At 50.5% G+C, this 13,081-nt stretch overlaps 1 protein-coding gene across 7 annotated transcripts in view; it reads left to right on the plus strand.

Annotated features, from left to right (window-relative positions):
• The window catches only part of NRG2 (neuregulin 2), a 249,421-nt gene that overhangs the window by 197,462 nt on the left and 38,878 nt on the right, over positions 1–13,081 (plus strand). For all 7 annotated transcript variants that reach the window (XR_011505800.1, XM_070517290.1, XM_070517291.1 and 4 more), the window contains one exon: positions 11,989–12,160. Coding sequence is in view for 6 of the 7 variants with exons in the window: in XM_070517290.1 (XP_070373391.1) it covers positions 11,989–12,160 (172 nt within the window). In the remaining variant the exon portion in view is untranslated. The remainder of the gene's footprint in view (positions 1–11,988; positions 12,161–13,081) is intronic.

Consider the following 13,081-nt stretch of genomic DNA (forward strand, 5'->3'; position numbering starts at 1 on the left):
TATATATGCTTCATCAAGTCCTCTGGTTGATTATGATGTGTGCTGAAATGCGAGAACCACTGATTGAGCTGGGTGGCCCAGCCTCCTAGACCCTCCATGTAGAGGGCCTGTCAGGTGTTTACCAACACCTGCTGCTAGGCTTGGGGGCTGCAGGGGATCGGGGAATGGGCTCCCACCTTGTGGGACAGGGTAGACATGGACAGACCTAATTGCAGTTGCAAGCCTGGCTCTGCCAATGGCTGACACAGAATGGCTGGAAGGAGAGACTCATTCCCATCAGAGGAATCTGGGGAAGCTTTCTGGAGGAGATGGGGTGAGGTGGACCTTGGAGAATAGGAGGACTGGTGGAGAGATCTAAAGGGGCTGGACATTCAGGCTGAAGAAACCACTTGAGCAAAAGTGGAGAACAGAGAGTATTTGGGAAATAAAGTGCAATCCTGAAGATACGCTGCCCGACATGTTGTGTAGAAGGGAGAGACCAATGGGTCCAAATTGGGGGTTTTCTGAACATCAGGCTGGTGAGTTTAGGCTTATTTGAAACAGCGGAGAGTGAAGGGTTCTGGGCAGGAGGGTGACCTGGTCAGAGCCGCTCTTTAGGCATCACAGCCACCAGGAGTTTGTGGAAGGCTGGGTAAGGGGGGCACAGTCAGGGCTCCTGCAATAATCCCAACTGAACAGTCAGGATGTGTGTGTGGTGATGGATGGTAGGGGGGGCTGTGGGTTTTGCCTCAGGATGGTTCGCCAGCTGGCAACACTTTGGAAAGATTCTGGATGTTTGAGCCTGGCCAGAGGTCTGTGACTTCTGGTGCAGTCAGGCAAGGCTGGATCTGAGCTCATGGTCCAATCCCTTCACTGTACAGATGGGGAAACTGAGGACCAGAGAGAGAAGTCCACATACCAGCAAAGCAAACGGTTTGGCAGCTACCTACCGGGCAAGAAGGAGAGCAGCGGCTCCCGCGGCACTGCCTCCTCCCCCAACCATGGCCACCTCAGGCCTCACCCCTCGCACGTGGCACATGGCAGTCCAGTCAGATGGATTCTCTCAGCTCCCTGAATGCACTGCAGCCTCCTGCCCTGGTCCTTTGCTCCTGCTGTTCCTTTTACCTGGAGCACTGTCCCTTCTCTTGGCCGACACCTGATGTCCTTCAGGCCGAGCAGAGGCTTTACTTCTTCCACAGAGCCCTCCCTGGCCCCCAAGGTGAGGAGAGAGGCTGAAGTGTGTCCCCTGTGCTCCCACAGCACCCAGCACCTCCCCATCACAGTACCAATCCCATTGTGTGGGCAATACCCCGCTCAGCTAGAATCTCCACCAGGGCTGAGACCGTGTCAACGTGACCCTCAGCACCTGACGTGTGCTGAGTGCCCAGTACATGCTGGAGCTAATGAATAAAGGAAGATATTCTCAAGCTCTTTCACCCCCGTACACGGAGACCTAGATGGTCCCCTCTCCTGTTTGAAGAGGAGCAGTCTCATGGGAAGAGGCCGCCCTGGCTGCGTGATTTCATCATCTGCTCTGCTGTCCTGGGGCAGATGCCCGTTTTGGCTGAGGGAGAGGGAGAGGGCTGAGTTGGGGAGGAGTGTTGGGTGGGAAAGGGCTCTGGGATTAGCCATCAAGGGGCCCCACCCTCCCCTGAGTGCCTGCAGCAGTCCTGATCCAGGCCGCTTTGAGGCACCCATCAGTCACAGTCCGGCCTTACATTATTAATTCATTTGTTCAGATAGTGATCAGAGAGCACCTACTCAGTGCCAGGCGCCAGGAATATAGCGATGCTCTGACACATCCCCTCCCTGAGGTCCTCACAGTCTAGACAGATAAGAACCTGGTTTGCTCCAAGGTAAGAATCCCAAGTAGGGCAGGTGAAATGCTCAGGGAGTCTGTGTGAGGCAGAGATGGGTGGATTAGAGAAGGCGGTGGCATTGAGGAGATTTTGAGGGATTTAGATTAGTAAGAGCTGTCAGTTATTGAGCTATCTCTCTGTTCCAGGCACTGTGCTAAATTCTTGACATACATTATCCCCGTTTAATTCTCACCACAATCTTAGGAGGTGGGTGAGATTGTCCCTGTTTTACACACAAGGAAGTAAAGGCTCAGAGAGGTTAAGTAACTTGTCTAGTTATACAAGACACTGGGCAGAGCCAGAATGCAAACTGAGACCGGTCTGACCCCCCAGCCTGTGTGTCTGGCCCTCTCAACTGTGCTTCTGTGTGGAGAATGACTTGGTGGGAAGCGTGAGCAGAGGGCATGGAGGCAGACAGAATACAGAATAGATGTGTTTGGGGAGCACCCCGTGGTTTGGTTTGCCTGAAATATACAATTCCTGAAGGGAAGTGGTAGGGGAAAGCAGAGAGGTGTGTGTGGGAAGGGGGCCCATTCACTGACCCAGAAAGCAGCCCCCCAGGGCCCTGGCTGCCAACCAAGATGGCAGGTGACCTTTCTTCTACAGATACCATGGAGCCCAGGAAAGTCTCTCAGTGGTAGAGATCTCCAAGTGTCCACTGCTAGTGGAGTGGTACTTGGGGCTGGGAGAGCAGTATGGCCTGAACAGGGCCTGGCAGATGATGGAGGGTTATGACGGTGAGGGGCTTAGTGGACGGGAGATGGTCTCAACCTTTGGGGAGAATCAAGAGAGATACAGAGTTGTCACAGATGACAAGGTGACTGAAAGGGGGAACCCAGGGGAAAGAGTAGTCTTAGGAGAGAAGGTGGAGAAACTGGTTTTCCACATATTGTATTTGAGCTAGTGACTGAATATCCAGGCAGCAATTAGCTTTGGGGTGAGTTCTGTCCAGCCTGCCTGCTCTCACTAGCCTGGACCACACGAACCACACCTCAGCTCCCTCAGACCCCAGAGTGTCTCGGGCAGGGCTCTCCATGCTTGTGGATGGACTTGAAGGGAAGGAGGCCTCTGCACCCACTGGGGTATCTGCATTTGGTGAGCACATGGGCCTGTATCCTTACCTGTATCAGCCCTGCTAAGACCTTTCCCCCGAAATCTAACATTTCTTTGAATTTTTGTATTTTTATTTTATCTTGAGAGTCCACATGTACACGACATTGTACTCCATCATGTGTCTGTTTGCTTTAATGCAAAGATGCTGCTTTTCCTTACTAATGAGCTTGGCAGACCCTCCAGAAGGAGGCCCTGAGATCATCCTGCGGCTTTCCATATATCCCAGTTTGAGAAGCCCATCTTGTCTGGTGAATGAGGAGCCTCCCTTTTCCCCACCCCCGCTACATTTCCCCATGGCCCAGAACTTCAGAAACAACTTTCTCCAGTCAGGCAAAGGGGTGGGAAGTGCAGGCCCATCCTATATGGGATTGGGGCTCTGGGATCCCCTCCTCAGCTCTCTCTCTATGGGTTCCTCAAGCAAGGGGCAGCCTAGGCCAGCAGCAGCGGGCCCTCTCCACAGAAGATTCTCCGGGGCCAGGTTCAAGACCTTGGCCCAGGGCCCAGCCTTCCCCGGTGGGGAGATTAAACAGAGTTTGGGAAAATGGTAATGGCCTTCCAGGACTATCACCTCTGCTTTGTCCCTACCTCCACCCCCAGCAGCTGAAGAGATGATGATGGTCAGAAGTCTCCCATCGCTCCCTAGAGAGCTTTCTCTTACTCCATTCCTCTGAAATAGTCAGAGTGTGGTTTATAGATGAGTCAGCTGAGGCCCAGAGAGGCTAAACTACTTACCTAAGGGTGGACAGCTTGAAAATTGGGAGACTAGGACAAAGACCTGAACTGCCATGTCCTCAGCTGCTACTCTCTCCTCTGTTATGCACTGTTTCCTCTGTGCCTCATCTGTGCCAGCTCTAGGTGTCTGTGCCCCAAGTACTGATAAGAACCCATGGAGACTGTGTGTCCGTGTTGAGTACCCATATGCTGCCCCAGCCACTGGCAGCTCTGCTTTGTGAACCTGTGCAATTTCCCCCAGACATAGATGACATTCCCCCCACTCCCCCATCTCTGCTGTTCGTGTCCCCATGTCTCAGCCCTGAGCCCAGGTGAGGAACTGCAGCATGTACCTGCTCAACTCCCGGCCTGGGCATCTCTGCCTTGGGAGGGCCCCCAGGAGGCAGGCATTTCTGTCAGGCTGCCTGGCTCCTGGCAGAGGGGGCTGCAGGTGGCCTACTGTTGGCCCTGGAGGTCAGGCCAGGCCTGTGTATGCCCTGCACCCACACTCTAGGGTTGGGTGTCAGTGGATGGGTGCTTCTGGATGGGAAGATGAAGCTTTAAGGTGGGAACTATTTCTGTTGGTCTTGGAGCTGCCAAGTTTTGTCTGCTCCTTCCTCCCTTCCCCTTCTTTACCTGCCCTCCTGGAACAGGGTCTGCCTCCCTCTTTAGCTCCCATCCCCATCTGGCCCTGGCCCCTCTTCTCTACCTTGTAGCTGCAGTGCTGGGCACCTGGCCTATTAAGCTGAAAGCCCATCAGGTCTGGACTGGCTTTCACTGGTGCAGGGAATGTGGCCCTCTGTGAGGCTGTACCCCCCTCCCAGTCTCAGTGGAGCCCTAAACGGGAGGCAGAGCCTGACCTGAAGGCGGGGGCCATGTTCTCTTGCTCAGCACCATATCCCTGATGCCTGGTAGGTGCTTTCTACATCACAGGGACTAAAGGAGGTAGGTATTTGTTGGATGGGTGTGAGAAGAGGGCAAGACAAGCCGAGGTACCAGGCTGGGCCTGGTTGACCAATGAGATGTGGCTCAGGGAAATCCAAGAGGCTGGGCTGGGAACATGCTCCCTTTCGGAGGCCTGGCCTGTGAGTATCAAATGGCCCTTCTGCAGGCCACAGAGAGGATACCTGACTGCCTATTTCACAGAGTAGCCCTCTGTGCCCACTTAAGCCAGCTGTGTTTTTAGTTGTTTTTTTCCTTTCTTTCTCATTTGAACTTAGAGTCTGTAATTAACCTCCAATAGGTTGCAGTCACTTTGTGGATGGGAGAGGGTGGGGAGGGGGCCAGCCCATAGCCTGCCAGCAGTAGAACAGTGGGAGACTTTGATGCCAGGCAGGCTGGCGGCATTGTCTCCAGGTGTTGCCCTGCAAAGGGGACTGCTCAGCCTTAGTCATGAGGTGAGGATCATTAACCCTTTTAAGAGTCCACTACCCCTGCCCCCTGGTCCTGGGGGGCGGGGAGGTGGGTGCAGGTCCTCCCTGGCTGGGCTGCCTGGCCATGTCCTGGGCGTCTGTCTTGCTCTCAGATCTCTGCAGGCTCCGCGCCCACCGCCCACTGCCAAGAGGAATGAGGTCAAGCTGCTGGCAGCAGCGGTACCTGCTGGCCTCAGGGCTGGGATGTGGGAAGGAGTGGCTCTGGTTGTTCTTGCTGTTGTTGTTATCTTCAGTGAATTGCTTTCTGGGGATTCCCTGTGAAAACAGATGGAGGGCACATGCCCTGGCTTGGCATCAGATGATGAGGAAGCAGAAGGCACCAGATACCCCATAGCCAAACTCGTGACAACTGTGGAGATGTGTCTTAAAGTTTTACAGGACCTGTCCTCAAGGGAAATCTTTTTGTGGAGACCTAAGTCATCCTTGAGAGACCTTCCTCTTGTTGTTATAAAACTATCAAAGGAGATCTCCTCATACCCCAACACCCCGCACCTCCACTCCAGAGACCCCTAGTCCTGCTGCTTAGCTGGGCACTGTTCCAGGAGGAAGGGAGCCGGACAAAGCAAGCTCTCAAGGAGTATGGGAGCTCAGTAGGCAGTGCTTGGTCTGAGGAGGAGATGTCGGGGGAGGTGAAGGGAGAGCTGCCCAGCACCCAAGGGCCCACCTAGGCCATCAACTTGCCCCCTGCCCCTCCACCTGTGGGGAAGGAGCAGCCACAGGGAAGCAGGGTATCAGTGACAGTCGTGGGAGCAGGGTGTTGGGAATTTCCGCCCTCTTGTTATACACACAAATCTTCCTCTTGCTTCTACATGCTGCCTCTCATCTGTCCATTCCTGTGGGGGCCTTTTAGAGTCCCCTCTCTGTGTAGGGAAATATGCATGGACCCCCAGGACTGCAACTCGTCCTTTTGGCTGCAAAGCTGAATTCATAGAGAAGTTTATTGCAGTCTTGTTAATATTAGCAGAACGTCAGAGACAACCTAACAAATTCATCTGAACAATGGACTGTTATGCAGCCATTAAAATGATTTAGATCTATATTTCTAGATTTGGGAATACGTGTTTACAATAAATCGACTGAAAAAAGTAGGATGTAAAACATTTTAGAGAGAAAAACCTTACAGGAGATATTTGAAAATGTTGATGGTGGTTTTCTCTCTGGTGGTAATTGAATGGATTTCAACGTGCTTTTCTTTTTCTTTATTCGTGTTGTGTAATTTTTCTACAACAAAAATGTATTTCTTTTGTAATGAAACAATAACAGAGGGGCACAAGCTGAACTCCTTGCAGGGTGGGAATGCTTACTCCATATATGGCTGGATCATTTCTGACTGAGACAGAGGCAGAATCTGGCACACAGTAGGCACTCAGTAAATGCATGTCAACTGACGAGGAGGTGAGTGCCTGCCCACTGGGTTGCTTTAGCTCTTGCCCTGACAGATCCCAGCCATCCCAGGAAGCCTTTTCCTCTGCCTGGTTCAGCTCTGGCCCCAAGATACTCTTGGGACAGTGCAGAGGGAGTGCGATACCTCACAGCAGCATTACATTCTGGGCCCTGGGCCAGAAAAGGGACCTAGTCAATACTGAACCCAGCTCAGAGAGGGTGCCCAGGCAGAGGCCAGAGCTAGCCCAGTCATGTCTGAGTCCTCAAAGGTCTGCTGTGTGAACAGCCTCTGAACCTTGTCCCAAGTGCTCCCAGGGGCTGGTACCAGATCCAGTGACTGGGAGGCACAGGGGGAGAAGCAATGGTGGCTCAGGGTAAGAATGAGCTTAAAATGCAGAAAGTAAGATCAGATCATTCCCCAACTTGTGCGTTTCTGATGCCTTCCCATCACATCTACAAAATAAATCCAGGGCCATTTTGGGGAGGTCATCCATACTCCTTGCCAAGAAAACCTGACAAGGCTCTGTGGCCAGGAGTGAGGGTGCAGAGGTCCTCTAGGATTTGTTCCCAGTGCCACCTGGTGAGTGCTCTTCTCTTTCCTGCCACTGGAGCTGCTGCCCCTCCCCCCAAGGGACTTACCTGAAGCAAATGATACCGCCTGTTCTCAGGATCCTATTCCCTTTCAAAATGCCCATCCTTGGCTTTCAAAGATCCGTGAACTAAGATTTCTGTGAGCAAGGACCAGAACTAGAAGCTGTCAGAGCAAGAGACATGGTCTTTAGTATCTCGCATGATCTTGGAGGAACCATTAAGAGATATAAAGGAAGATACTTTGTAAAGAGCAAGGTATGATTCAAATGTATGGATATTTTTATTGTGTCATGGTTTAGGCCAGTGCTAACAAGAACATAATGTGACCCACATATGCAATTTGAAAATTTCTACGAGGCACACAAACGTTAAAAAAAAGGGGGTGGAGAGGTGGCAAAACAAATCCAAACTTTCTGTCCTGTCACACACAGACCCACATCACCTGAGCCTACCTCTCCAGGCTCCCCTCATACCACTCCTGTCTTCCAGAATCTTCCAGCCGCATGGGCCTCTTTTATCCCATGAACTCACCAATCTCATTCCCACCTCAGGGCCTTTATCCAGCTGCTTATTACTGCTTCATATCCCCTATTGATTATTTGCCGTGATCTATCCTCCTCACTAAATTCAGGCTCCCTAAGAGCAGGAAGCTTATCTGTCTTGTTCACTACTGTATATTCAGGGCCCAGAACAGTGCCTGGCATGTAGTAGGTTGAATGAATGAACGAATGAGGAGCAAGTGAACTAGATGAGGTTGTTCTGAAGTGAGTGGACTATCAAGAAGTGGCTATTGGGTCACACAAGCTTCTCACCAGATGAGATGGGCTCCTTGTGATCTGAAATGCAGTCTTGGGTTTTCCATTGGTGGCAGGGACATCTTTGGAGCCCCTAGTTCCGAAGGCTTTCTGAGTTTGGGTCTTGGGGTCATGCCTGCTGTTTCTGGGGTCAGTCTCCATGTAACTCCCCCCACCCCCTTCACCACCAAACTCAACCAGTGGCTGCAGGCTCAGTGCATAGTATTGCACCAGGAGTCACATCAGGAAACAAGGTAGTAGAGTGACCACCACTTCCTCCCACCATGTCTCACCCCCAACCCCACCCAGGCTCGTTGGGAGGGAGGTGGCCCATGGTAGTGGCGACAGAGGGCTCCCTTGCTCAGAACTTCAAGGAAGGGCAACACTCTTCAAGCAGGGGAAGGAGGCACCTTGGAACCTGAGAAGAGATCTCTGTGTCCCCAGTTCATGAGAAGGGGGAGGAGACGAGTTGGAAGTCACCAGTTGAACAAGAAGTTAGATCACCAGGTGTCAACCCAACCTGAAAGCAAAGCCACCTGTGAAGATGTGTTCAGTTTGTAACCAGTCATTGAGCTGTGCACTCATAATATGTACACCTTCCTGTATGTTTGTTACATATATTTTTTTAAAGTTAGGAAGACACCTGAAGAGCCCTTTAAAACCCACATGCTTGGACTCACTCTCACAGGTTCTGCTTCAGAAAGTCTAGGATATGTCCTAGGCACCTACATAATATTTAAAGCTTCTCATATGGTTCTCATTAGCATCCAGAGTTAAGAACTATCGATAAGGAGTGACTGGGGACCCCACAGCAAGCAGATGAAGGAGGGTGGGAGTGTAGGTGAGGGGAAGGGTGCTGAGTCAGACTTCCATCACACTTAGAATAATGAAGTTCCAGAAAGTCCAACAGATTGATGGCTTGATACATATAAAACCTCTGGGTGACAAAAACAAAAAAACAGAAAAACCTAGCTTTAAAAAATGTAAGAAGCATGTAATTGGGGGGAAAATTGTAGCAAAAGTTCAATAGCCTTAATATTTATATTTATAAAGAACTCTTACAGATCAATAAGAAGATGAGCACCCAACAGAAAAACAGTGTACAGATATGAACAGGCAATTCAAAAAGAAGAAATACAGTGGGCCAATACACTTATGAAGAGTGATCAAGCTCACCAGGAATCAAATAAATGCAAATTAAAACAACAGAACGACCTAACCTTTGCCTAACTAATTGGTGGAAGATTAAATACATGATAACACCTTGTGTCGGTGAGGGTGTGGAAGAAGCAGGCACTGTCATTCACTGATGGGAGTGCAAATTGGTGCAGTCTTTCCAGAAGGTAATTTGGCAAAGCTGAGGAAGATTGCATACCATTTTGATGCAGCAATTCCACTTTTAGGAAGATTGCCTTAGGAAATAACTGTGGATAATAATAACAATAATAACTAACCTTTATTAAACGCTCTGTGTGTGCCAGGCTCTACACACATTATCTCATGTAATCCTCACAGCCATCATCACACAAGGTGGGAGCAGTTATCATCACCTGTATTTTACAGATGAGGAAACTGAGGTGCAAAAGGATTGTGTCACTGACCTAAGAACACAAAGCTAATGAGTAGCAAAGCCTGGATTTGAATCCAGGCAATCTGAGTGAAGAGCCACACTGCCTGTGTAGCAGTATACACTGGTTGTATACCAAGGATGAATACTGTGTGCACTGGATGTATAATGTATACACTAGATGTTCCTCTGGGCTTGTTTATAATGGCAGTGGGGGAAGGGAACAAAGAAAACATGCTGAATGCCCCAGATAGGAACTGGTTACATAGTTGTGATATACCCATACAGGAATATTATGCAACCATGAAAAATGATGCTATAGAAAAAATACATGTGTGTGAATACTGGAGGGTTTTGTATTTGCATAAAAGATCTCTGAATGGATTTAAAAGGAACTGATAAAATTGGTTGCCTTCTTGAAAGGCAACTGTGTGGCTGTGGTCAGAAGTTAGAGGAAGACTTGTTTTTGAAGCTGTATACCCTTTTCTACTTCTTGGGTTTTGAATGACGTGAATATATTATCTATTAAAATATGTATATGTCTATAAATATATATACATCTAAGTTGTGTTATAGAACTTATTCCACGTAACTTTATTTCTTGAAATGCCTCTAAGAGTTCCGAGAAAAAAAGTTCCAAGTGCCCTACTTGGAGAATCACACTGAAGTCAATGAGGATGCTTCTTTAACTGTGTTCACCCACATGTTCCACAGACTGATTTGCTCATGGAACCCTTTTCTCAAATAACGTCTATTAGCATCTCCCTGGATATTCATGTCCTGTAGAATTCAGTTTGGGAAGTGCTACTATTCATATTTAACGCCAAGGCAAAAGGTTTACATTGTTTTGTTAAAGGAAAGAAACATGTTAGTGGCAGGGAGCCCATTTTGTTTAAAAGTTTGTGTGTGTGTGGGTGTGGGTGTGTTGTTGCTGAGTACCAGGATAATGGGTGATTTTGTTTTCTTCTTACCCATCTGTATTTTTTATTTTCTAAAATGAACAACACCATTTTACAAGCACTCTTTTTTGAGTCTATGTAATACATCTTCTAAAGCTTTGGGAGCCCTTTCTCTATATTCTGCCGCTGCCCCCCACTCCCATCGCCTCAATACTGACAAGCAGCCGCTTAAGGTTAGGTTCAATGAGGGGCCCCTATCTATAGCCAGACCTTCTGGCCTGCCTTTATCCAGAGCCAGCTCAGGCCTGTTGCTGTGAGCTGCCGAGGGAAGGACCAATGACCTAGATGGGGCCAGTCAGTCCCCAGACAACTCCCTAGCCCCAGCAGACCCTCCCTTCTGCTGTTGGAAGGGTAAAAAGAAGGGTCTCCATCCCTCAAAGAGAGATGAGGCTGCAAAGCAGACTCTAGCCTGACGCACAGTAAATTCAGGCTTTGGTCCCAGCTCTGGCTGCCTGGCTTTTTGACCTTGGCCAAATTTCTTAACCTCTCTGAGGCTCACCTTTACCATCTATGTCATTAATGCCTCTTGTATTACAGAGCTCAGAGACCAAATGAGAGCATGCACAAAGGCATTGTGTATCCTGTGAGGGCTGTCCCAGTGGAAATTATTACATATATCAACAGGGAGTATGGGCTTGCCCTCACCTTCCTGAGCACAGAGTACTTTTTCCTTTTCTTTTTTTTAGGTTGTTGGGGGAAGGGGAGCAAGGAGATGAAGCATGGGAGACCAGGGCATGTGGAAATAGAATGGTGCTTAAGAAAAATGGGAGAAGCCTCTCAGCAGGGCATTTGCAGCCCTGCATCCATGGTTGGGCCTGTGCCCACCAGTGTAGCCCTGTGCCTTGTTCCCCACACAGCCACTCCACTTCACCCACTCAGGTCAGCCCACCCCGCTGGACCACGTGTGATTCTCGCAGGCAGCAGCGCTGACTGTGCCTGGCCCACCTCCCTCCCTTCTCCTTCTGCCCCATCTTTTACCTCTTAGCTGAGTTCGCCCCTCCCCCAGCCTGGGTTGGGGTCACAACTCTGGGCTCCAGCATTCCCAGGCTTCCATGAACCATGCTGTGCTGGCAATGCTGGGTTACAGCTCCCCTGCCAGACTGAACTTCCTGAGGGCCAGAGCCGGGTCTGTCATCTTGGTCTGCCTGTGTCCTCTGGGCCCAATGTAGGCCTGGGGGTCTGGGACAGGCGTTAGATCATGAGCACTGAAGTCGAGGAGACCTGAGTTTGAATCCCAGTTCCATCTCCTTGGGGAAGTGACTTCACCATCCTGAGCCTCACTTTCCCCATCTACAAATGGGTTTAATCGTAGCAGTGAACTCTTGGAGTTGTTTTCATAAGCTAATTATGTAAAGCTCCTAGCACCATTCCAGGCATGAAGGACACTGTCCACGACATAACCATGTGGATATCATTGCAGACCCTCTGTGAATGCTCGTTGAATTGAACTAGGAAATGGCACCAGGAGGGGTGGCTCCCCAGGCTCCCTGCTCCACCTTCCCAGGCCCAGCCCAAGGACAGTGGCCCTTCCTCCACTGCTCATGCTTGACGCTGCCCCTGCCACCACCATGCTCACATCCATGTCTTGTACCCCCACAGCCACCCGGCCCAAGCTAAAGAAGATGAAGAGCCAGACGGGACAAGTGGGTGAGAAACAATCGCTGAAGTGCGAGGCAGCTGCTGGGAACCCCCAGCCCTCCTACCGCTGGTTCAAGGATGGCAAGGAACTCAACCGCAGCCGCGACATCCGCATCAAGTATGGCAACGGCAGGTGAGCAGCATCCATCCCACCCTCCATCCTCCCAGCTGCCCTCCCTCCTTCCTGAGAAGAGGGACCTGAGCTGGCAAGTCCCAGGGCTGTGCCGCAGATCCACCCATGGAACCGGTTCTAGTCCCCCTTCCTTGCCCTGCCCCATTCCTCCTGGCAGCTTCAGGCCCCTCTGGTTATGTTGGCCCAGTATCTTGCAGACTGTAGGTGCTTAATTAATGTCTCTGGGTGGTTGAAGGCAATTTGACTGTCAAACTCAGCTTTACCTGTAGAAGTCCCCTCTTGTCCCTAAAACTTCTCAAAGGACCTGCCATAGTGTCTGAAAGCCCATCATTTGGCAGTCTTTGGTCAAAGACCCTGATGCCAGAATGTGTCTGGGAGGTCACATGTGATGATGGGCTGGTTTCTCAGCTCGGCAAGCTGTTGTTGGACAGAAGGCTAGGAAAGGGGAAAAGCATGGCTTTGACAGGTGTTAGGGAGTCTCTACCCCTGTGCCATGGGAATTGTCTTTGGAGTTGATGCTCCAGGGAAGAGAATCAGAAGCTCTGGAGTCTCCAGGCTGAGGAAGATGGCCTCTCTCCCATCTTGGGTTGGTGGGGCAGGGGACTTTGGACAACAGAGAAGCTTGGAGTCCAAGGGTGGCCCATCACCTCTGTCCTGCCTCTCATAGCCCCTGTGGGGCTGTCAGAAGGCAAGACAAGCAAGAGGGGAGGCATCTGTCTGTTGGCTGAACCAAAGTTCTGCATGACCTCTGCCCTGAGGGTCAGGTGCACTTTTCTCTCTTCCTGAGGGGCACCCCAGTCTTTCCTGCCCTTCCAGAGCGTTTACAACCACCCCCTTCCTGACTGTCATTTCCCTCCTCACTCCCACCTAAAATGCAAAGGAAGATGATTTTAGAGGACCCCCAGGCTGCCCCACAATAGA

Source organism: Equus asinus, chromosome 9 (assembly GCF_041296235.1).
Source record: "Equus asinus isolate D_3611 breed Donkey chromosome 9, EquAss-T2T_v2, whole genome shotgun sequence".
Classification (NCBI taxonomy): Eukaryota; Metazoa; Chordata; class Mammalia; order Perissodactyla; family Equidae; genus Equus; species Equus asinus.